This window comes from Etheostoma cragini, chromosome 1 (genome assembly GCF_013103735.1).
Source record: "Etheostoma cragini isolate CJK2018 chromosome 1, CSU_Ecrag_1.0, whole genome shotgun sequence".
Classification (NCBI taxonomy): Eukaryota; Metazoa; Chordata; class Actinopteri; order Perciformes; family Percidae; genus Etheostoma; species Etheostoma cragini.
Window position 1 is genome coordinate 10530835 of NC_048407.1, and position 25498 is coordinate 10556332.

General features: G+C 41.8%; 1 protein-coding gene across 4 annotated transcripts in view; it reads right to left on the bottom strand.

Annotated features, from left to right (window-relative positions):
- Window positions 1-25498, bottom strand: part of LOC117949929 (zinc finger protein 609-like) — a 79995-nt gene that overhangs the window by 253 nt on the left and 54244 nt on the right. For 2 of the 4 annotated variants that reach the window (XM_034880540.1, XM_034880533.1), the window contains exons 3-9: window positions 22979-23204; window positions 11837-11924; window positions 7022-9551; window positions 6570-6939; window positions 4697-5071; window positions 4352-4430; window positions 1-2877 (exon numbers count right to left, since the gene is read on the bottom strand). The exon at window positions 1-2877 is cut by the window's left edge and continues 253 nt beyond it. In XM_034880540.1, the coding sequence (XP_034736431.1) occupies window positions 4357-4430; window positions 4697-5071; window positions 6570-6939; window positions 7022-9551; window positions 11837-11924; window positions 22979-23204 (3663 nt within the window). In that variant the 3' untranslated portion in view covers window positions 1-2877; window positions 4352-4356. The remainder of the gene's footprint in view (window positions 2878-4351; window positions 4431-4696; window positions 5072-6569; window positions 6940-7021; window positions 9552-11836; window positions 11925-22978; window positions 23205-25498) is intronic. The other 2 variants (XM_034880541.1, XM_034880549.1) reach the window with 2 other exon arrangements.

Sequence of the window (25498 nt, forward strand, 5' to 3'; positions counted from 1 at the left end):
GTGTGACAGCAGGTGGGTCAGGAAAAGGAACGAGCAAGTGTCTCTGCGTTTTCACAGAAGAATGTTCAACTAGGCACCAATTGAGACAACTGCTGGCCAATAAATATACTCTTCACCATGAAACAAATACAGTCTTGCGAAATACAAGAGCCAAGCACTTTCCAATATGTTGATAGCAAACCTTACTTTTCTGCCTTTTCATACATTTCATCATATATGATTTTCACTGGGCTTTGCTTACTACTGAGATAACATTACTACTCTCAGAGAGAGAACAAATGCACTTGTCACAACCATTGTCTGATAAAACTATATGTACTGTATTCAGTCTGCTGGTACTAAAACCCACGGACTTTAATGACAACATCAAAGCTGCCTAGATTACCCTTACAGATTAAGTACAAATCAAACACCACCACATTCAGCTTTTTCAAGTCAGCCATTCTTCTTCAAAATGCACAAAAAGTCAAAAGACGAACCATCTTGCAAACTTCCGTGGGACAACTGGCAACTTATTTACTGGGAATGTCCGTGAACCTCGAAATGAATTGCTGCAGTTTAACAATCATGAGCAGTGTCTCAACAAACAGCTAACATCCAACTTCAGAGCGTGTTAGACGTGAGATTAACTGGTGGACTTGATCACGTACAGTATTTAATGAGAACAAAAATCAACAACAATGGGAACATTAAAAGTGTAAAAACCAGAATCAATACAAATTGAATGACATGGTCAATATTCTACTCTGGTTATAATGCATCAGAGGAACGACCGTTCACAACCCACAACAGCACGGTGTGGCGGTAATCCTTTAACAAGTCCCTCTCCTGAGCCAATTTGTCATTTATGAATGAAACCACTACAACAGAACATCCAGCTCAGAGCAGAGAATGTGCTTCTTCCCCCCCCCCCCCCCATAGACAGAAGTCCACTCAAATCGATGCAAAGAGCATCTGGATAGAATTTCACTTACAACCCCTGAGACACAAGAGAACTGTAATTTAAAGCCACGATGGTCCTCTGGTAGAACAGAACCATGGTGACTGTCGCGGTTTCTGTAGATTTAAAGTGAATTTACAGAGTGGTTCCACCAGTTCAAAATCCAGAGGTAAGCCTAGAGCAACATGCTTCTTCTCAGCTCAACTTTGAGCCGTCTTACTTCTGCGATATGTGCGTGATCAAGGTCTCATTTTATTTGTTTTCACCATGTTAGCTTTTTCTCCAAGTTTTTCCAAGAGCTCTCCCTTGTTGGTTTTTTCCATTTCAGTTCATTGTCTGCATCTGATTGGCTCATGTCTGTTCTGTTAGCAGCTGAAAGATTTTTTTTCTTGGGTCATGACCTAACTGCACAGGCAGGCTGGACAGAGAAAGCCGGGGCCCGAGGTATCAGACTAATTCGTGAAGCCACACAAGCAAGCGAAGCACCAGAGAAGTTTCTGCCTTTTCGACAATGAACAATAGCCTGATAAGACTTAAGTTAAGAGTTGAATCACTGAAAAAGTTCTGAGATGTGGACAGTGATTTGGAGGTCTGGATCCAGTCTAATAGCACACTGCATGTTGGGATTATGTGAACCTAGCTTGATGATTAAAAAAAATAGAAAGAAGTGCAGCAAGACAACCAAAGCAGGGGGAAAAAAGCAGCACAGCAAGATGTCTAGAAAATGATCCGAGCACATAATGTTTAACGCTGTGAAGGCTGAAAGCTTTTTAACAGTTTTACAGTTGCATGCGGGGATAAATATAAACATTTATGCACAAAAAAGTAGGCAAAAAGTCTATATTACAGCAGAAGAATACACAAGTCGAGTGAAATTTCACATTGTTGACAGAAAAAAAAGAAAAGAAAAAAAAAATCAGATGCAACGAGCTGGATGAAGCACAACCTAACAGTAAAAGCCTAGAACCCCAACAAGTGGCCAAATGCAGTGAATTGACCGCTTGCTAATGTGGCTTCACCGTTTGAGTGCAACGACCGATGTGACGCTTTCACTGTGAGAAAAACAGGACTCATACCAGCAACAGACACATTCAAGGATGAACACAATGATATGGAATACAGGTGAAGTACTACTGAGAAAAGAAAACATGAATAGTGTTTATTCTCCATTGAGGTGTGTGCGGTCCCTTCGCAAAAAACACGACGACATCATCATCCCTGAAACAAGAACTGAGGGTTCAAAAGGGATGGATATAGACAATGATGATGGAAAACAAAGATCTTCCGTCTCAGGCTCTCAAGTCTCTGAAGAAGCAGCTGATGCCATATTCCCTCCCCCCCCCACAAAATATAGCCAAACATTTGTCAAGTTAAGGATGTACTGTTGTTTCACGGCATACAATAAGCCAAAGACAGAGTTGAAATCATTTCAATATGATTCACTTTTTCTTTTCAGTCTTTAATTTAGTTGGACTCCCCTTTCCCATCAGCCACCCAACTCATCACAAAAATCCCCTGCCAATTTCTTTCTGCGTGTGACAAAAAACAATGCAGTCAAAGAAAGAAAAACAACAAAGAACAAAAAAGCTGTTCTGGCAGTCCAATAGTCTCTTTTTGCATTGTATGTGTTGACAGTGCAAAGACTAGATACTCAGCGGGTTGGTGTTTCCTCTGCATGGTGAGGCAGAGTGATGGCTTTGAACCTGGGTTATTATCAGTTCTGTTACAGTCCACGGTTTGGACAAATCTGGGGTCATTTAAGAGGGGAGGACGAAAACAAAACGACAATCTGCCTAGCCTCGTGGCAGACAGAACTAAAAATATAGATCGAAACACCATTCAACTGATGTCTAAAAGGTAACACCCGGGAGACTTTCTTCTCACGTGAGCCAGTCACATGAATCTTTGCAGGGTTGAGGTGTGACGGTCAGGTTTCCCTGCGAGAGAAACAAAGGAAGGACTTGTTTATTACCAGATGACTCTATTATTTACAGAAAATACAGAAAAAAACAACAGGCTGTAAAAGCCTTTTACACTGGGAGTCTTCTCTGAGGCAGGCAGCGCAGTGACAGGAGTTCTTGTACATTTTAGGCTACTTCATTCTTCTGCTTCACTACATTTCAGAGGGAATAACTGTACTTATTACTCCATTACTTTTATTTACGAACCATAATTACTAGAAAATTTATCTATTAAGATTTTACCAACAAAATATACGATCTTCTTAAAAAAGACGCTTTCTTATTCACACAACTGTATTTAAACACTGACCAACCACAATATAAAAACTCTGTTTACACATTAATGCATACTTAATATAGTAATACAATAATATAATACAGTAATGTAGCTCTTTGGAAGGGGCCATTATGCAAAATGAGTACTTTTACTGTTGATACTTAAAATACATTTTACTGATAATACTACCGTACCTAATGTACTGTAAGAGTACTTTTACTAGTAATTCAGTATTTGCTGTGGTATTTCTAATTAAATGTATGGATACTTTATCCACCGGGGGCTATTTACTTTAATTTGTCAGACATGCAGCCTACACACAGTTGCCAGTTTTATTAGGTACATCTAACTGAAGCTAATGCAGTCTAATACAACAATCCTACAAACACATCCTACCTTTATGAAGGTTATATTGTATTGATCCAACTTTATGATTATTTCGGGGGAAGTCCTTTGTGGTGCTTTCTAATAATTTTTGCACTATACTGACAGGTGTTTCTATTATTTTGTCCTCCCCATTCATATCAATGTAGGTCGGCTAAATAATAGAATCATCTCTTTGTTGATTGCAATACAATTCAAAAGCACCACAAGCTGCATGACCATAAAGTTGAATCAACGCCATACATTTATTTATAAAATGACTCTTGGTGTCATTCCACAGAACCGCCACTAGAGAGCAGTGCAGGCTGCTCTAGTTCAGTGTCTTAGAGGGCTGGTTCCAAGTCTCTATTATCAACACCATGATCCATTTGTCCTCAGAGGACCTACTTAGAATGGATGAGCTGAGGGGCTAAATGCTGCACTGCATATTGTACTAGATTGCAGCAGAGTGTTTAGGGCTTTATTTGGCAAGGATTTGTTTTTTGTTTTTTTTTACAGGTTGCTGCCTCTGAGTCTGCAACATAAATGTTTTAAGGAAAGAATAGAGAGCAGGGTGTTTTTTTCCACTTCAAATGAAATAAACCAGGACAATGAAACAAACTGTTTCATCATCTGTGCCAGTACTCATAACCTAATTATACTAGCTAAATAGAGTTGCATGTGAAGCACAGTGTCTGCCACCTGCATTTGTCGGGATCACAAACACTGCTATCAGTTAGCGTCTCAGTAGGGTTGTGTTTTGTTTTACTATCAGTCTTTTGAGTGTCTCTCCGCCTAAGGGGTTCTTACCGTTCTCACCTCCGCGGTGGTGGGTAGAGGGAGGGGGTTGCTGCTTGTTGGCTGGCAACAATAGCTGATGAGGAGAGACCTATGGCGAGTTGGAAAATGTATGGCTATCAGTGAGATTTCCTATGTAGATTCTGAATTTAGATTGCTGATTGGTCATCTGCCAAAATTTAACAGTCTGCATCTACTGTACGTACAGTAAATACTCTGAATTGTGGGCCTTTATTTTATTTGGGTAACAGGCATTAATATACTTTGCATGTGTAGTATCTTATTAAGTATGTTCTGTATATAACATTTAGTGTGGTTAATCTATTATAAAACAGCAAGATAGAAGGACAGACTGACCTGTGGCGAAGGACAGGTCGTATTGCCCTGAGAGCAGGGGGTATCCCAGGTGGTGGTGCGAGGGCATGATGCGCTGGGAGGGTGAGGAGCGGGGTCGGTCCATGTCTCTTTCTCTTTCCCGCTCCCTTTCTCGATCTCTGTCTCCACCAGCTCCTCTGTCCTGCTCCCTTTCCCTCTCATGAGGTGGCTTGTCACCCACTGTGGGGGATTTGCTCTTGTACTGGCTGGCGTGCTGATGCAAGATATCCAGGGCTTTGGAGTCTGCTGCCGTTTTGGTGACAGTAGGGCTGGCGCGAGATTTGTCGCCGCCTTCCTCAGCTCCGCCCATTTTATTGCCATATGGAGAAAACGGGTAGCCTCCAGGAAGGTACGGACCTAAGAGTGATGAAGAATATTGATGGTTCACAATTAGGTTCGTGGGGAATAAAAGTGTGACAATTGATGATTGACTACTCTTCATTAATGCTTACATCAATCAAGCTGAATAGTCAACACAATTGATTTCTGGTCACCAACCAGTCCATTTTGACTTATGGGTAAAATGTCACAGAATCTACTTAATAAAGTTGTATCCAGGTACTGACTGTTTAACAGAATAGTACCATCATATTTGCTCTACATGGGATCATTTTAATCTTGAACAACACTATAAATATTGTGGTTGACCACATTGAGCCCAATGGGGTGTTGTTATTTGATTTACAGAAACTGGCTTCAGCATTTACCTCTATATAAACTATCAATAGTATGGTTGCCTCTGCATCTGGTGGTGAATCACAAGGCATGTTGGTGAGATCAAAACCTAAGCATTTATTTGTCTCACAATATGTAATTTTTTTAAATAAATAGGTTGGCTAACGTTAGCTAATCTTCCTCTTCTCATGCCTGATGACCAATAATTGCGGGAGTGATAAACACAAGGCATTGTGAGGCAACGTTACGTACCGAGTAACGTTAGTACGGGGGGGGTGACAGGCTGCGGCAGGAAATCGGAAGGACGGAAAAACAGTTTTAACATGACTTTAAAATCGACAGCCACAGAACCAAAATGTTTATGTTCTCAATAGTTAGCTAGGTCGCTCTGGGTTCCTAACTGCATCGCGAGTTATAGTAACGTTAGCTTAGCTGGGACCTTCAAAGACACAGCTAAAGTTAATATTAGCGCCGTACAGCTGTCAGAGCTAGCAACAACTTCCTGTATTACCTTCTCATGACGTGACATTCTGCAGTAAACAGGTTGCTTATAAAACACGAAAACAGTAGTGGCAGCACTGTTAGGCTTAGTTATCAATCCAGTTAGCGTCGTGGCTTACACTATGGTTACTTCGTTTATGACATCGTTTCAGCTGTGGTTTCTAACATGATGTGTTTGTCGCTGTGTTCGTGGTGGCAAATAATCTAAACAGAAAGCTGGGTGTCGGAAATGCGATGCGCTGTGACGTAGATCCCCTTCAACGTCAGATTGATGTTGGAAGTCCCTCTAGTGGACAGAATGTGTAACAACATCCACATGCGTATAGTGGTATTGATAATGCATACGCCTGAGTCCTGTAGTACATATTAATAACAGGCTGCATTTGAGCAAATAATATTCAAATATTATTTGAATATTTAAAAAAAAGAAAAAATGCAATTTGAATGGTATTATTAAGGAAGACAGAGCTATAACACATTCACTATATTCTTTGGGCTAAATTCATGCTCATTTCAGTCTGGCATGTGTTGATGATGAATGATTAAACTCCCTAGCCAAAAGAAGATTAAAAACTGGCTGACCTTAAAGTACGAACATCACCAAATCAAACATAAAACAAAACAATTTAGGAATGATTAATATTTACAAATATTTGGAGTTAATCTATCTATGTCATACCTGGATAATTTGGCATCATGACTGTGGGCATGCTCCTGTAGCCAGGGTGGTTGGGGTCATAGCCTTGTCCATAGGGATAACCATGCATGTAGGGCATGTAGCCTTGGTGCTGTGCTAGTGGTGATGAGAACTGCATGTGTGGATTAGAACGAGAGTCTTTGCTCATTGCCCGGTGGTCCTCAGAAGTGATTCTGGGATCACTACCCTCTTTGCAGTCCTCCTTGGGCCCACTTTGACTGTCCTTGGGCCTGGGCCTGTCATCCTTTAATTTACGATCCCGTTCCCGTTCTCTGTCCCTTTCATCTTTCCATCGAGGTTGCTGTTGCTGGTGTTCGTCTTCTGCTTGGGGCTTCTGGCTCTCGGGGTACTGCTGGACATGGGAGATAAGGTCAGTACAAATCAGCATCTACATATTGACATAACTAACACTGTTGTTCTAGATTGGTCCTTACCTGTCTGTACCACATGGCCTGCTCCATCCCTGCTTGACCTCTGGACTCCAGGGCTTGCTTGGACTCTTCCTTTCCATGGTGGCCCCCTTCAGTCAGTTTCATCTTTAGCCCCTCAGCTTGCTGGGACTTTGAGTCCTCCCCCTTTATGCTTCCCAAGGATTTGGAGGAGGGCTCAGAGGGTGAGTCCCTGGATTTGCTTGGGGGCTGCGGCGTCTTTCGAAGGTCTGACTGACTTGGGGCTTTGGAGAGGCTTGGTGGCATCGGACTCTTTTGTTTCCACTCTTCCTTCATGGAGGCTTCTCGTTCTTTTAGGGCTATGTCTGACTTCTTCTCAGCACGATGCTGTTCAGCCATCTGTCGCTGCCGCTCCTCGTACTGTTGCCGGTAGGCTGGGTTGGTGTTCATCAAGTGGTTATGGTAGGCTTGATCAGGATGGTATGCATATGGGGGGACGTAAGCATACTGGTTGTAGTAAAGAGGTTGCATGTACATGTTGGATCGCTGTTGGATGACTGAGGGCTGCTGTTGTTGAAGTTGTTGTTGTTGTTGTTGCTGCTGCTGATGTTGTTGTTGCTGTTGTTGTTGCTGTTGTTGTTGTTGCTGTTGTTGCTGTTGCTGTTGTTGCTGCTGCTGCTGTTGCTGCTGCTGCTGTTGCTGCTGCTGCTGTTGCTGCTGCTGTTGTTGTTGCTGTTGTTGTTGTTGCTGTTGTTGTTGTTGCTGTTGTTGTTGCTGCTGTTGCTGTTGCTGCTGCAGCTGCAGCTGCTGGCCAAGAGCAATGCTGTCAGGTTTGCGGTCTTCATGAACTTCAACCTTGACTTTTTCCTCACCTTGGTCCTGATCCTCTTCCCTTTTGATCTTAATCTGACCTTCAGCCCCTGGTGTTCCTGGAATGGGCCCACCAGGACTGGGGTTTACGTAATTGGGCGAGTAATACGCCTCATAGCCAGGATAGAACGGGGAATCTTTGTTGGGTGTTGGGTTTGGAAAGAGCGCCTTTTTGACACTTTCCCTGACGCCTTGCTCCTCTGTCCTGACTTTCACACCTTCTATTTTTCCTTCACCATCCTCACCAGCATCTGAAATGTCTGAATATGCTGGGCTATTAGTTTTGACTGAAGAGTTGTCCGCACCATTCTGGTTTACCACGTGAAGTGGGGTAAGGGGCTGTGGCATCCCACTGCCGTCTATCCGACTGGCTACACCAATGGATGGGCTAGGGGCATTGTCAGAAAAGCTGTAAATTTTGTCAGCCTCAGCCTTAATACTGGCCAAACGACTCTGATGAGGATCTGAGGAACCATTGAGGAGTCCTTCCCCCTTATTGCCTTGATCCAAAGGTTCAGAGTATGTCAGCTTTCCGTCCTCCTGTTTCCCTGCCTTTCCCGGAGGCTTCGGGCTGTCAGCCTCCTTCCCACCATCTTTTTTCTTCTTGTCTTTCTTTTTCTTGTCTTTGGAGCTGCTTGAGGCAGAATCCCCAATGACAGGGGGTTTAGGCTGTGTGCCCTTCATTTGGGGACTCTTGGGAATCCCTTGTATCATTGGGGTAAGCCCCGGGGAAGAATTCGGGTTTCCAGGAGGAAAAGGGTACATCTGCTGGGATGCTGTCGAGCCAGGGCCAACGGATCGTGGTGACTTCATGTTTTTCTGGGGCATTTTATCAGCCTTTGTGCCAGCCTTTTTAGACTTGTCTGATCCTCTCTTATCATCTATGCCATCATTACTGGCCTCATCAGTAAGGCAAGGCCCATCTTCACATCCGTCTGTCGGAGTACCGCCCACCTCCGGATCTGCCTCAGCAATCTTCTTTTTACTCTGCTTTGAACCAAACTTGCCAGGAGATGGTGAAGGACTTTGTGCATCAAAGTTCCTGCCTTTTGGAGTAACTGAACGTGCTGGAGACATACATCCTTTCTGAGAGATAGAAGCTCCGTTACAGTTCCCTGGTTCAGGGTGGAGAGTTGATTCCTCTCCATATTCACTCTCTCCATCTATTTCCAACTTAATGTCATCATCATTGTGAGCGCGGGCTTGGTGGTACTTGAGACCATTGATGTGCTTGTACTTTTTGTTGCAGTTGGGGTGTGGGCAGTCAATAAGAACTGGAGAGGGGCAGCTGCGATCGAGGGGAGGTGGAAGTGGCTCAGTCTTAATAGAAGGAATAGGGAGACCTGTTGGTCCCACCCCTCCACTGTTGGAATTTGTACGCATACGTTTGTTGCCTTTGGTGTCCTCGGAGCTGGAATTAGGTTCCATGTCTGAGGCTGGTTTGGTCTTGCGTTTTCCAGCTGAAGAGGGACTGGCTTTGATATCTTCTGTGTTGTTGTTAGGGGGGGTACGGCGCTCTGATGGCGTATGGCTGCCTCTTCGGCCCTTGCTGTTAGAGGCAGCACGCGTCTTGTTGTTGTTGGTGCCCTTGTTGTCTGAGGAGTTACTGTTCTCGGTGATAGGGGTGTTGCTATTCGGTCTCATTCGCTTGCCTCGACCACGGCCATTTCTCATCTCTAGATCGCTTGTAGGGGATTCACAAAACCTGCAGTAGAGGCAAAAAACCTGTTTAAAATGTGTGATAATTGATTTCAAAACAAGTTGTCTGTAAACGTATCTTAATAATACAAAGACAAAAGTAAAATTTGTATTTTCTTTACTCCTTTAATATCACACCTACATAGTCATTGGTGCACTGAACTGTTTAAGTGTAGTGGAGGGTACACCTGTGTATAAAAAGTGATCTTTTATTATATACAATTGTATCGAGAAGGGTCAAATGTTATTCACAGCTACTATGTAAAAAGTGGTTATCTTCATTTGTTTCTAGACAACCACACAAAAGAAAAAACTGCCAAGGTAAAAAAATAAAAAAAGTTCCTTTTGGAAACTGTAATGCTCTTGAAAGGCCTTCATAGCTACACTTTTGGAGACATTATTGCTAATATTTATGCTGCTGTCTGAATGTTACAACTACAGTCCGGCAGTAGAAATATTATTGAATATGTCTATAACGTTACATGTGACATCAATGACACATTTTTTGTGTTTGGATACCAAACATTGCTACTGTAGAATTAAACCCTCCAAACCTATCAAGTCTAGGGTTGTGTTTTGATTTTGAAAGGTTATGTTTAAATTAAGTAATCCCATTACAAGTTAAACCATTCCAGTATTTTTTTATGTCGAAATTAAATGTGTTTATTGTGATGTTTTAATATATACAGTAAAATGAGAAATTCAAGTAGTCTACAAAACACTAGTACAGCTGGACTGGAGTATGTAACAACTTTGCTGTCCACTGAATATGACAAGTAATCCCCCCCCCCCACCCCCTCTTCTTTCCAAAACCTAAGTTAATTGGTATGCATTGCTCCCGGGTTGTGACCCTGGTCATATCTAAAATGTCATCAACAGGGATCAACTCGTGTTGACTGGCTTGGTTGGAATTGACAAAGAAGGGTTAAACAAGAGTCAGATACACCTTGTCCAACCCTGTTCATTGGTGTGAAAGAGGTAGAACCAAAGCCACATGACAACTCAAAAGCATCTATACATCATTTGAAAAGACAGCAGTAAACATTCTAGCTGCTTTGTAATCAAAACATAGAGTCCATATTAATTTTATGATAGAGTCATTCAAATACTTAAAATAGCAGTTTGGCCTTATCTCTCCATAGCAGTAATCTAATTATCTTTCTGCACAGCACTGAAGGTTGGAAATCTGTGACAAAGAGAGACACCGGCCTGGTATGACTCACTCCTTCCTCTACAAGCCTCTCCAAACAATTTCAACCCCAGCAGGGGATGTGAATACATCCGTAGTCTGGCAGTGGTAAAGGAATTTAGACTCATTACAAGCCCAAGTTTATATTCAGTCTGTTGAAAGCTTTCTGAATTATTCATGGTGCGTCCCTAATGTAGCCGTGCAGCAAACTGTAAGACTATTTTGGTGCAAATACAACTCAGCAAACCTCACTTACTGTGCAAACTTCACTTAGTGTACATTATTGTGATACACTGTGATACATTAGTGTTATACTGCCCCTCCTCGGTTTTTATTAGTGCTGCTTTAATCTAGATTTTTTTTTTCTATTGCACTTAACCATGCATTACAAATATAGATTTATATTAACATTTAGATTTGCTGCGGGTGCTCTAAATCAAAACAAGAGCATGCCAATGCATTTTAGACAACCTGCGTATTTTGCAAAATAAAGGCAAGAAATTACAAACACCTTAAGCTACCACCCAAATTATGATCTCAGAAACTGCAGTCTTTGTGATAGTGAATGTTATACATTGTTGAGAAAAAGCAGTTAGTCCAATGATTGGATTCTGCAGACTGGCTTGTTAGAGTAGCTTTCCATTTACACTTCTTCCGCCTAGGGCGTCAGCCATTTGGCAATGAATCCGTTTCCTCCAGACTCCGGATAAAGGCTAAAACGTACACGAAAGGTCCAGCTGCGCAAGCATGTAAGCGCAAGATGCCGTATATGCTTGAGCTGATGCTACTACAGCAGATTCATATCACACAGAATATGAAAAGGTTAAGAGACCAAGTGCAGCGTGGATAAAGAGATGGCAACCCACGACTGATGGAACCAGTTTTTTTTCTACAATGACATTTACAACTACCATGTGTGACAGTAAATTCTTAAGTGCAGACACAATGCAAAAGCAGTGTGTGTAGCTTTAGTTTAAACAACACCAGACAACGATGTAACATTAATAGAACAAGTGCAGATTAGATGATGCATATTTAAATAGCACTATGCCCCCCTGCTTTTGCCAGTTAAAATAAAAACCAAACAGAGAAGCGCTTCCTACCTCGGGGGAGCCCAGTCATGCCGTGTACAGTCCAACAACGTGCCCACGTATGTCTTGTTTCTCCAAGTAACATTAACCACCAGCATGCCTGTAAGATAAGAAAACAGAAGCCATTACTTTGGGTTAACTATGACAATAATACAAAAAAGATAGGAGTTTGTTTTTCAGTGAGATTAATATATTATATACTGCCTGTACTATGTGAGCAAAAAGTGCATTGTTGGTGCTACATCAATGCGGTAATCTTTGCTGAAGGGTGCAAGACAGTTATACAAGTCAAAGAATCTTTTTAGTCTTCACACAGTAATGCCTTGTGCCGAGACAGACTGGTATCTTCTAATTGACTCAAACACACTTGACTGCAGTCAGTATTGTAGAGCCTGTATAAGATACTGGCGGAAGGTCTCACTAAGTATGATCACACCAAGGTTATTGGGAAATACTCGCTGAACACCCTTTCCATTTGAACAAGCTATCTCACAGTGAAGAAGATTTCCCTGAAGGAGATTCATTTGGAGGCAACTTTTGTTTTTGCAGTCCTCCATCTCCCTTTGCAGCCCAGAAATGTACTACTTTGGGGAGAATATGGATCTACTACTACAGCTTCTTAAAAAACAAACAAGCTCCTGGGTTAAACAGATTCAATAAGAACGGTTCAGTCTGACAGCCTGTAACTGAGTGTACAAGAGAAGCTCCTTGACTTCACTGGTATTGCCGCAATCTGTCACACTTGTAGGCTTCTGCGTTGCCATTTGGCTCGTGAGAATTTGGTAGCACACAATCCGACCAGCAGTGCGATACCTGACCTCCCATTCAAAATCTAAAATTTGTTCCAGAAGATCACATGAGTCTATGTAGGTTTCTCCTCAAGAAACCAAATACTGTTTGTCTGGCAACAGCTTGTCATTAAAATGTATGTACGTGTTTTTACACATTTAACTGCAGTAAACTCACGTTAGTGCAAAAATTGTAGCACAGTGGAGTGGACAGCATGTTAGAAGCCGACAAATAATAATTTGCAATTAATGCACGTAGATTCAAAAGTAAATCATCAACCAAACAGCTTCAGGAGGACTAGGAGCAACAACCGTGCACAAAAAAAATCTGAATTTATTGCCCCCAACATCCCCCCTCACTCCCTGGTGGTGACCTCAGCTTGCAAGTTCAGCACTGCAGAGAAACTGGAGGCTGCAGTGAGCCAACTTATCTAATGGCACAGGAATGCTGGCTGGCAGCTTCCGTCCCTCCGAACATTTTATTAGCTTAGGAAACTGCTCTTGCTCACCCCACTTTCCCTCTCTCCTTCACCCTCACCTCCTCTTTTCAATGGTATAACCATCCCCAGCTTACAATCTTTTTCCCTCCCACACACAAGTCACAGTTCAGACCTCATTTTTCTCTTGCTGCCTGTGGCATAAAGCAGCGAGTGTATAAGGCATTTATATATGTTTACAGGAACCTGCTGACACTTGGCCACAAGTCTCTTCCTTCACTCTATGGCCTGAAAACATTAGTACATGAGGTCAGGGCTAGATTCAACTGCAAATGTCGCTGAGGAGAGGTTCTCGAGTTCAGACTTCTGTCACATTAAAAGAACGCAGACCTTTTCTAAAACACTTTCAACAGCCCGCCCCCTTTAGCCCTCCAAACACAAAATGGCTCTGGCAGCTGGTTGTGGCAGGATGTAAATCAAGGCAGAGCAAATGAATAAGTCGTCTTTCATGATGTGCCGGGGGGTCTTCCCTGCTTTCTCTGGCGAGGGGGTTTAGAAATTATATCATGAGTTGTTAAAAGTCTTAATGATTTTAAATTAGACTCCTGGCTTTCAGTCGCTGTGACAACGAATAGACATGGATGGAATCTTAATGTTTAGGGTGCCAGTGCTAATCAAAGTTTCTTAAAGACATAGTTAAACATCTTGGGAAATACCCTTATCTGCTTTCAGATGACAATATTTACCTTGCCATACCATTTGGCTGCTTGATACAGATCACTGTCCTGTTGGAACATAAATCTTTGTATTGGGTTTTTCCTTAGGAAGTTCCCTGTATTTCCCCTCAACTACAACTCTCAGGTGTCTGCCGGTGAAAAAACAGCCTCCACTGTTTGGTTGCTAAAATTTTGTAAATGTGAACGTGATGAGAAGATGTCCAGTAATCAAATGGCCATCAGACTTATTTAGCATTTAACTCAAAATAAGTTGTTGAATGACTGGCCAGACATACTTTGTGTTATTAGTGGCATATGGCATATAAGTTCACACCTTAAGGCCATTACACAGTAGACTCAGTCAAGCTGGCGTGCGCAAATAAGACGTCATGAGAGCGCCGTAGCTAAAAGGTAAAGGTAAACAACGGCAGAGCTGGCAGCAGCATTGCTGTCAATGTTTCGATTTGATTCAATGACCTACTTCGTCGAATCGAGCTTTTCATTCGCCATAAATTAACTCATCTTAAACCAGAAAGTTTACAAGAGAGATATGCAGTCACTCTGAGTCTCCTGAAAAAAAATACAGTGTTGTGCCAGCGAGATCTACGTCATTTGACGTCACATTGGCGTGCGCACGCACGCTTGGATGAGTCGACTGTAAAACGGCTCTTAATCATTAAGCGCTGTATGAAATGTAACCACTGTATTTTTGGATAAACCACGCTGGAAATGTACCAGCACAAGGAAAGGGCAGCAATGGAAATCACATCTACTATCACTGACAAATAGGCTACAGAAAACATTTGAGGCCAACAGCTCATTTTCACATTCATTTCTTTACTTTTCTTTTTTTTTTAATGCCTTTTTCTAGACTCTATGCACATGTTTTTTTGTGTGGTGTCCTTCTGGCCTCCCTCCCATGTTGAAACCAAATAGCTCTGTAATCCAGTCAGAGTGGTTCTTGGCTTCTGGGTCACCTCAGAGCTCTGCCTCTGCAATACATTCTGTGAATGCTAATGAAGTAGTTCCTTCAATGTTATGTGGGACATCTCAAGCATATTCAAAGAAATGGGTATGCTTCTTATCTCAAATGGGAATGGTGCTAAAACAACAACCAAGAAATAGTTTCTGACTCTAAATGTTGCAGCACTTCATGTTTAATTAATTTGTTTTAGGAAGGCCAGCTAAATGTATGCTGTTCAAGGCTTTCACAGCTTATATGCTGTATAGTTTACAGAAACGGGAAGTTTATCATCTCTGGCTTAAGAGTAAGGAGTTTTCAATGCTGACATCACATTTCCAAACCACAAAAAAAAGAAAACACCTGGATTGTTCTAAACTAGAAGAAATAATAGCAGAAAACAATTTTTACATAATTATTGCCATACTGTCAATTCTACTCGACTCTTCATATGGTACTCATTATTTTTTTACTTCTTAAATCATTGTGACGATAATACATTATTAAACAATGAATCGATATGTTGGTTGCACATCCATCAGGCTGTTTCAATGGAGAATCTAGTTTAGAATCACACTGTGGTATTTCACATAACTTACAACACATTCCTTTCACTCGACTACTTAATAAAGTCCCTTGACCAGAGGGATGTTAATTCATGGAATTTCTTGGCAATTTCAAAGAACTCCGCTCAAGGGTATGCAAAAAAAGATTAAGATTAAGTTTCAATGCTGAAAGCCATTTATCCGCACACTTTCATCCTTGGAATAATTTCCAAACTGTCGTGACAAAGATGTCAACACTAAGACTGTCTAAACATGGAAAGCCCTTGACAAAACAACTCATACTAATTTCCCTGTGGCAGAAAGCAAATTACACAAGAAACTGAGACGACTTTCCATGCATGATTATTTGTTCACACACAAGGAGGTTACATTTCAGTGTTTGTGTGAGCCATGATCTCCCTCTTTACTCATTACATTGGTTTCTGGGGAAGAAACAGACTGATTTGGAGCAATCCCAGTTCCCCCTCACCCACCCCCTTTGTGTCAGCTTTATTAGGGTCACTCATGACAGCTGAGTGAAGCCCACATTACTGAGAGGAATTGGCCTGTAATTTTACAAGTCATTTCTTTTCAATACTGTCAAACAACAAATGGCAGCCCTCCTTATGCACCAAACTCCACCGTGCACTCGGAGAATTATTTGAACAAGGAACAAATTAAGTCAGGAGTAGGTTTGTCTGTTGCATCGGTGACCCCCCCCCCCCCCCCCCCCCCCCCCCCCCCCCCCCCCCCCCCCCCCCCCCCCCCCCCCCCCCCCCCCCCACCGCCAACACATTTTAGTGGGGCCAGAATATCAGGTCCTGTGCTGCTGGTGAGGATCAGGAGTTCACTGGCTGACCTCTGCTCTGCTTTAACTCAACAGGAATTCAGTGGGGTTAATGGCATTTTCACTGACTGACCTCGTCAAAATGCCTTTGTTATCTTTGAAAATGAAATATCACTTCTGTGTAATGAATGGGTTTGACTGTTCTCGCATATATCAAAGTAAAGGTTTCTATTTGTCTTGTAAATGTGTCTTATTAAAACAAGGCAAGTCATGATTAAAGAAAATACTTGTGTGAACAATTACCAGCACTTGCAATTAACACCTCTTGTACACATGCAGACACTGAAGTAATTATTGACAGGTGTTACTTTGTATGCTGCTGGAAAACAGCTCTTTTCATATCCCCATTTTCTCTGCACTAAAGCACCACTCATATCAAGGTTGCATGTAGACGACAATGTGAGAACAATGAGAAAAATAGTGTCAGTATTCATTACGGAGAGAAGATAAAAGATAGCCGGGTGCTGCCATGAGCAATAACTATAACATTGATAAATGAAGCGTTTGAGCATTCAACTGTCTGAGCATGTTCCCAACAGCCCATTTTAAGAGTGTTTCTGCACTCGTGGTGCATAAAATGTAGCCAAGCTTGTCCGGTTATGCCAGTGTCAGAATACAAAGTCCTAAACCTGACCTTATCTCAAATCCTGGGCAGACAGGAATTTAGGACAAAATGTTATGAGTCACTTTTAGCAATAGAGATGCTGGTGATATAGCTAAATGTAGTGCTTGTAGTATTTTATTATTATTATATTCATTTGCAAGTTCAAGTGAAAGTTACATTGTAGAGATAAAATGATTTGTCCATTAACAATTTAGTTGAGCAACACAAGATTAATCAGCAACTATTTTGATTTAAAATTCTGCCAGTTCCGGTTTCTCAAATGGATTTTCTGTTTTGTTTCATATGATATTTAACTAAATATATTGGGGGTTTAAACTGTTGGATGTACAAAACAAATGGTTTTACACCAGCAGTTGGTTTCAGTTGAACATTATGTTGCTATAGCAACTACTACTGGCTCGAGTTCCATTGCAATTTAACTGACAGTGTTACATACCTACTTTATCAGATCTGGAAAAAGCAAATACTGACAGGAATCCTTTCTCTACTCCCTAAAGATCTAGATGCAGCATTGCATGTAGGTAATCTACTGTTATAGCTGTTTTGTAATTCATTCTTTATTTAATTTATATGTATTTCTTAGTTTATTTGTTCTAGGCATCAGTTAACTGCTAACCAAGCTAGCTGTTATACTAGCCGTCTGTGGCTAAAATATTGCTAATTCAACATTCTAAGTGATTGTTAATTACTGTTAGGCAAATTTTTGCTATATTTGCTAATAATTCGTTTGAATCTTGTGAACTCCCTGTATATGCTTCCTAGATTCATACCTGAGTAGTAGACCTTAAGATGACTTAATGTTGCATGAGGACCAAGTTAACTCACTTGAACGTTTGTAGATACTTTTGTAAATCAAGTTTCCACGTTACTGTTACTGTTCATTTCTGTAATACTTTCGGTCTAACTCTTGGCATCTCATCTTTTTCTGCTTTGTAATCCCGATCACAAATTTGTTGTTTTTGCAGTTTAACAACTATACTTTCAAACACCAATTGTTGTCTTTAACCCTTAATCTGTGTGTAGTGAGGGCAGAAGTGAGAACTTGCGATCGTGTTTTTTATTTTTTTGGAAAACAATTAATTAATTCATCTAGAATATAATTGGCAGATGAATAGATAATACAATATATTATAGTTGCTTAGTAATAGTGTTTGATTTGAATTCAAAGCTGGATTTGTTTTTTAGTTTAGAGGGTATGATTAAAATATTGTTTCATATTTATTCTCATTATCTGTAGATCCCTGTAATTACTGTACTGTAATTAATAACTGTAAGATCACCCATTCACATGGTCAGTGTTTTGGCTTGTTCCTAAAAAAAAATGTGTGAGGAAATTTTAAGTACAGAAGTAAAATGAAACACCATTTGAAAGTGTTTATTATTTCAAGAGTTAATTGTAAAAATAACTACACCTTATGGCCCTTTTCAACAAAAAGTATTACAAAGAAAAAGACAAGAAATCAAACAGTGATACACATACCATAAAAAGTCTACATCTTCGCAATAGAGTAAAGGTTTTAGGGCCTAACAATTACTTTCATAGTTGATTAATCTTTGAATTTTCAATTAATCAATTAGTTGTTTGATCTATAAAATGTCAGAAAATGGTGAAAAATGTGGATCAGTGTTTCCCAAAAGATGACTCAAATGACTCAGACCGACTAACTGATTATTAAAATAGTTGATTCATTTAAAAGTTGATATTGATTAATCTTTGCAGCTCTAAAAGGTTTACCACTGGCAAGGAAATGAAACTGCAGTATGGTTAATGGTTGTCTTTTAAATCTTAGAGCATTCAAGGGAGCACTGTCTGGAACGTTCAGGCTGCATTCCGGTTCATGAGAGGTAAAAGTGCAAAGTCACTCTCACTGACAAGAATAACAGCCTGTGAGAAGGTCAATTCTCTCATACCACTGAGAGGCAAAGGAAAGGAGCATTAGTATGCTGTCCACATCGTCGCAGAATTATCAGCAGCATGCAGCAGTTTCTCCCGTGTCAAAAAGAAAAATCTGTACATTTACCCTTACAGTGGGAATAGACCACAACACAGCAGCTATGTAACATCTCTACCAACTTCACATGAATGTATTACTGTAAATAATTTGCAGTGAGGCAAAGAGCAGTTTCCTTAAATGTCATCTGGGTAAATCTATAATCTCTCTGTCAAAACAAACCCTCTGGTGTTTTTCCTTATAGGAGATGTTGCTCATATTAAGAGACAGCTCTGCCAAAGGCACATTACTCAAGCTCTTGTTGACGTGCATGTAGCAAACATGATATCTTATGACAACCACTGGCGAAGCTTCCAATTCCTCCAGGCATATGATCTATGTTTTAAGACCATTTAAGTGCTTGCAGTTTTGAGCCAATATGAACGGGAACCAAGTCTTTCTTAAGAGATTTGAGTTCACCAGGCGCCATCTTGGTAATTCCACTAGGGGACCAAATTTTTTATTAACACGTCTCCTCCCTCAACAGATAAGATAGGTGAGATATTGATATCTCCCATATATCTCTAAGTTCCCATATTTAAGAACACTGGTGAATTATTTACAACATGGGAGTGTTCATTTTTCCTCCATGGAAATTGGCCACTTCCACTCTTGCGTAGTGAACACGTATGAGGGTAAAGATTGGCTTGGTAGGTTGGAAAGTAAACGTGGCTAAGCAACTGGCAAATAACAACCTACAGAGTGTTGGCCAGAGAAAGAAAAAGGGGTTTTACTTTGTTCCTTCCTTTTCAGAATATCCTCTACTGTTAACAAAAGTGTGTGATTGATTTCCCACTATATCTTCTTCTTGCTCATTTGCCTGGCAGAGGGCTTCCCGAGAATGCTCACTCTTATTTCAAGGACAGTTTCTATAGTGAGTTCACAGAGAGCAGCCACCGCTCGCCTTTGTAAAAACATTTCAATGAGGCCGCTGACAGGTGGTCTTCAAAAGAGCAAGCAAGCATAGCTGGCTAGTGAGCTACACAACCAAGTACTCCTTTAATACAGTATTCCTCTTCTCAACTGTCTGACAGGGTTGGAGAAATAGAGCAAAGGGAGAGAAAAAAAACTCAGATGTTTATACAGGAATATCCGCTACGCACTGACCCTTCTTCTAGTCGGAGACCAAACAGTTTTAACTCCCGCACTAAAGCCAATGCTTGCAATGTGACAATGATGTAATGTGTGTTGCATAAATAATAATCCATGACCCAAACATTTACCACAAATAGCCTGTATTATTTATCTATTAGGGAGCTTAAGAAGCTGTGGGACCTGCTTGGGGAATAGCCTGCTGTGTAATGGTGGGTCAGGGTTTGTGAGATGGGGGTGCACTGGCATTGATGCAGTGTTTGGCCAAAGGGGCCCCCTCTGTGTTCCCTCTGCCCTGGAGCAGGAGCAAAGGCGTTCTGGGCTGTGTTTCAAGAGCAATAAACTTCTCCAGCATTTTACAGATGACATTTGGAGGTATCAGCATGCTAAGCCTGGGAGGGGTTGGCCCATCTCTCTGCTGACACGACCCTGGGAGCTGCCACTGCCTTGTCTGCGCCGAGGGGATTTGTTGGCCCTTAAAATACCACGGTTCTGCCCCGACCCCACCCACTGTCTACGCTTCACTCAACCCCAGACTGACTGAATGAAAGAAGCTCACTTTCACTCACCTCATATTATCCATTTATTCTCCTACACAGGACTAAACACATCAAATTAACTGTTTATGAAAGTTATTTCAGCAATCCACATATACACTTAGTCTAGCCAGTATCCACATTTGACTGACTGCTACGTCTATCCTCAAATTACACAGGATGAGAAATTTATTTGGCCTCATCAGACAAGATAGTTGTCAGCTCTGACCAAAGGTGCTGCTTATTTAATTGCAGTTTGTTAGTTGTCGTTTGCTTCCTCTTCATCCGTTTCTTTCTTTGGCACTCAGTGAGCCGGGTGAGGCACAGACAATTACTGGGAGCCTGTTGTTCATTTACTCCCACAAGGCCGAAAGGCGGAGGTGATGAAGCAGCTGTTGGTTGGCATGCTAAATGAAACGCACACACACACAGTGCATGCCTAAACAGCTCTGTATGAGACTTGTCATGCAGAGAAGTGGGGGACTGCTCAACTTCACTGCTAATCAGGATGCCTCTGCTACGTCTTTGGGGCCTCTGTTTGTTGCTCTTCCCTGGTACTCTGCCTGGATTTGCTTGATTTCCTCATTTGGTTCTCATTTGCTCAGTTACAAGACAATGACAGAAGTCTGCTTTCATAGGTCTCTTAGGGAAAAACGGCAGAATGGCAGTGCAGTTCTGAAGTAAGCAGCATCTGGGTCCCTTTAATTTTCCAACTAGCCAGTGGGTTGTTATAGGCTTGTACGATGAAATGATGTAAAATGATCACACATCTTTGTGTTGTTTAATGTAGTCTGCCAAATGTAATGCAATGGAGGTTTCAGAGAAACGCCTCCTTAAAAAAACATATTACAGACAACTGAGGGCCACTTCATAGTTGTTGTTCTCAAAATCTCTTCACCTTCTATCATATGATTTTTTTTTTACCATGACTATGTGTTGTTTGAGATAATAAAAAAAAAAAAACAGTCTTCAAAGAAAGGGAATTGGGTTATCTTCTGGAAACCCTACTCGGCTCAACAGCTCTGATGGCCATAACATCCTGTGTGCTACACCTGCAGAGACACACACACACACACACACACACACCCCTTCAACACTATAACCCCACCCCTCCTCCACCATACCACCTTTAAAACCACTCAAAAGCTCCCACCAGCTTCCACCCCACTGAGCCAGATAGAGTAGAAAAAAGAAAACAGCCCCATCAGGCCAAACCACTACCTCTCTCAGCCAAAATAGCAGCTTTGAGAGAGTGAGTGCAGGCAAAGGACAGACTTGGACGGGGAAAGGAAAGGAGACAGGGCGAGGGGGAGGGTCAATCACTCCGTGGGAGGCAGAGAATGTGGGAGCACAAACATAGTACTGGTGTTGGCCCCGAGCCATGTTTGTGTCACTAACAGAAGTAGCCTTGTCTATCTCCCCCCTGCCCCAACACCCTGTCTTGCACTTACTCTCTCCCAGTTTGCTTGGAAACAGAGTCAAGGGGTGACTGGCTGGATGCTTGGTATCAGAAAAAAAGGGGGTTGCAATAGAGAGAACAGGGGTGAATCTGACACAGCCCAGGGCTGGAGCAAAAATCAAAAACAGAGGGGGAGGGGGAGGGGGAGGAGCCACTCAATAGCAGGGACTGTGCTTTGGGAATGTTGATGAGGCAGGGACTTTTTTCCTTTTCAGTTCCTGCATGTGAACCAACAAGCAGTGCTGGGGATGTGTGGGCGATCTGTACTCAGCATGCCCGTAGCGCGACTGAACACAAGCTACTTTGAAGATTAGGTGTTTGCATTATTTCACATGCACGACAGAAAAAGTGGGCAGCTTTTCAGACCCAGCAGAACCCGATAGTGCTAGTGATACATCTTTAAATTAAATAAGCTGAATGTGGTTTCGATCAAAGGGAGGAAAATTGAGTGAGAGTCTAAGATTTCGCTTGGACAGCACAGCAAGTGAGAAGCTAACTCTATTCCCAAATGGCAGCCTTACAAAAAGTGCTTTATGTTATGAGGCATGTTGTTGTTGAGCGCATATCTCTGTGCAACAAACTCCCCTCTGCATTCTCCGGAGCAAAAAACAAATCACGGCCACCTAAGAACTGCCAGCCAACTACTATTCTTGTTGGCAATACTATGCAGCATGTGGGCTGTTAAAGCACGCATTAGTACCACCACCAGCTCCTGAGGCAAGCAAGGCAATCCAATTACATGTAGCCGGCAAAATATGGATGATAAACAGCAAGTTGATTATTTTTTTTAAACGAAAAAGGCTTCACAAAAAAAACAAGGACTCTTTGATGTCTTCATGCAACCACACTGGCTATGTGCATAAAAGCACAAAACACACTATCCCATATGTTTGTAGCTTATTTTCTCTTAAAATACAGGACTAAAAAGGACGAGATTTACTAAACAGTAGGGGGGTAGGGGAAATGGATTCACATAAGAACTGAGATTGTTATCCTCTATGATTAAGGGTTCACAGATTCCAAAAATCCATTGATTACAATCCACACACTTTTATCTCTCCTCTTTGCTTGGTCACACAGTGATCATCAAGACCAGAGAGCTTCCCAAAGGCTCTCTAATCGCGACCAAACATCACACCATACACCATTCCACTTACCGTCTTCAGTTTCCTGCCATACAATGCCTTCGAGATTGACACTTGTACCGGGCTCACAGGGCCCCAAGCACTCAGGTTCGGTAGCCAGGGCCACATCAGATGTGTTCACGGCCACTGAGCGCGTGCGCACCATTATCTGCTCACACGGCGAGGAAATCTCACTGTTGCCGACTGTGGCCAGGAGGTGGAGGGGGGGAGGAGCTGGAGTGGAGACAGGAGATTCCATCTGGGAAGAAAGAAGTGGGGGAGAGGGAGAGAGAGAGAGAGAGAGAGAGAGAAAAAAACACATAAGACACTTCAGAACCACTGTACAAACACATACAGAGCAGATGTAAAGATACAGCCAATGGATGCATCAACAAGGGCATGTTATCAAAGATGTGAGCGCATGGAAGTCATCCTGGTATGCCAGTGGCCGTTCAAAGCTATCTTAATCAGTATAGTGATACAGTATATTACTGTCTTTCCTCAACCTTAAAAGGTGATTAGCAGGCAGGGAAGGCAGGTAGGGACATGTAAACTGCTTTGACTGCCATTGTGGAAGGACAGAATTAGTTATGCAGGATTGGTCAAACAATTCCCTCCTCCAGCTTTCCTCCCTCGTTCATCGCCAAGCGAGATCGGTGACACCAACTCATTTCACAGGCTGATCACTCATTAATTCCCTCAATTAAATAGCTAGTTGTGGTAAGGGAGCAGGCTGCTGAGGGTCAGTAATTGATTCCACCTGTTCTGACACACTGTGACAGCAATGAAGAGACGAGGGCCTACGTAGAAAACGAAAATGAAATGGACAGAAACGGTGAGAGAAAGTGAAGGGAAGCACACATAAGACAACTGGAGGTAGAAAAGTGTGTAGGCGGAAAAGAGAGAGAGAGGAAGACTAATGGTGATTTAAGGGCCACAGTGACACCAGGCTTAGTGCTCTTCATTCAAGGCAGTCGACATTAAAGCGCTCCAAATCATTAGCACTGAACTGCAGGAGGAATGCCACGCTGCAGCCAACACCACACATTTATTAATTGGGCATAAACCACTCAGTGCTCGGGAAAACGCTGCCAATGCTGGATCCAATTAGACTTAGACGACAAAGTAACACAGGATTATAAGCATGCACACCCTTTAAATAATTGTATTAATCTACTTACTGTTTCAAACAGAGTAGGATGTGGAGAACTAACACTACTTATCACAGCATATATTGAAGTTACTGCTTAATTCTGATCCATGTAGGGAAGAAATTGTCCATGTTCCTCAAAGCATGAATCCCAATGAATTTGCTGATCCCCTGACCTTTACATCTACCAGTATTTATCTTGAGAAATAGCTCAGCATCTAGTAGATGGACTAGCACAGTATTTGCACTTTGACCAAATACCTGCAAAACTAATGACATGTTGCCTCAGCAGTACTTAGTATAAAGCTGTATCCAGAGCTATTTAGGGTGATGTGCAAAATCATCAGGATGCTCTATTACTGCTACATTTAGATTATGCTTTGAAGTAAAGTTGTTCCTCTTTTTGAAAGGCATTCATCCAGTGGTTGGTGGATTCATAATGATTGCAATCTTGCAAGACTGAGTCACACTTTGCAAGTAAAGCAAAGGCTTGCTATAATAACCTAACAGATAAAAGCATAAACTGTGCTAGGATGATGGAGCATTTAAATCCTACTACTTTTCTTTCTTTTTTCTTTACCTTTGTGACTCCATTTGAGATGTACTTTACAAATATAGGGTTCTGAATACAGTTTGCTCAAGGTGAATAATAGGTTTTGATCAAATTTTAATTGATTTGTTTTGAGATTAATAAAAAGAATGCCGTGATTGATGATGATTTCAAAAACTATTTGAAAGCAATAGCGCCATGAATTATGCTGTGTGAGACATTTCAGATCAATCACTGAATGAGGAATCTAAATTTGTGATCAACTGAGTGCTTTGAAAACCAAACATTAGTCCCTGATGAAATGTAATATTAGCTCAAGACTCGTCATCACAGAAGCTTCATATTTCATGGGTTACAGAAATGAGCCCATTTCTCCCTGCGCCCAGAGGAAGAGCAATTTAATGCATGTGCAGAGAGCGGCTAAGAGTGAGGTCTAACGACAGCATAATCACCGTGTGTCAGTTTCTGATGCATGATGTGGCCAAGCTGCAGACCGGTTGAGTGAACGAGACAGGACAGGTAATCACCCGAGCTGTCACCACACACTGTTCCTGGGCCGTATGGAGACACATAGAGCCGCAGACAAGACCACACAATGAACCCTTCTCCAGAGTGACAGCCAACAGTGAAAGGTGCAAACAGGTTCATGCAATTGACTCAACTCCTCAAACTGATTGTGTTGACATTTTGGGATTGACACTTTGGGGATTTGTGACCAAGGTTAGGAGAATTAATAAAGGCCTGGAAATAACCTTTCCTTAATGAAATTGTTAGGTTGGGAAGCAGGCTCATATTATTAGATTCAAATTATCAATTTCCTGGAGCTGATCATGTGCCTTACTTATCAATAAAT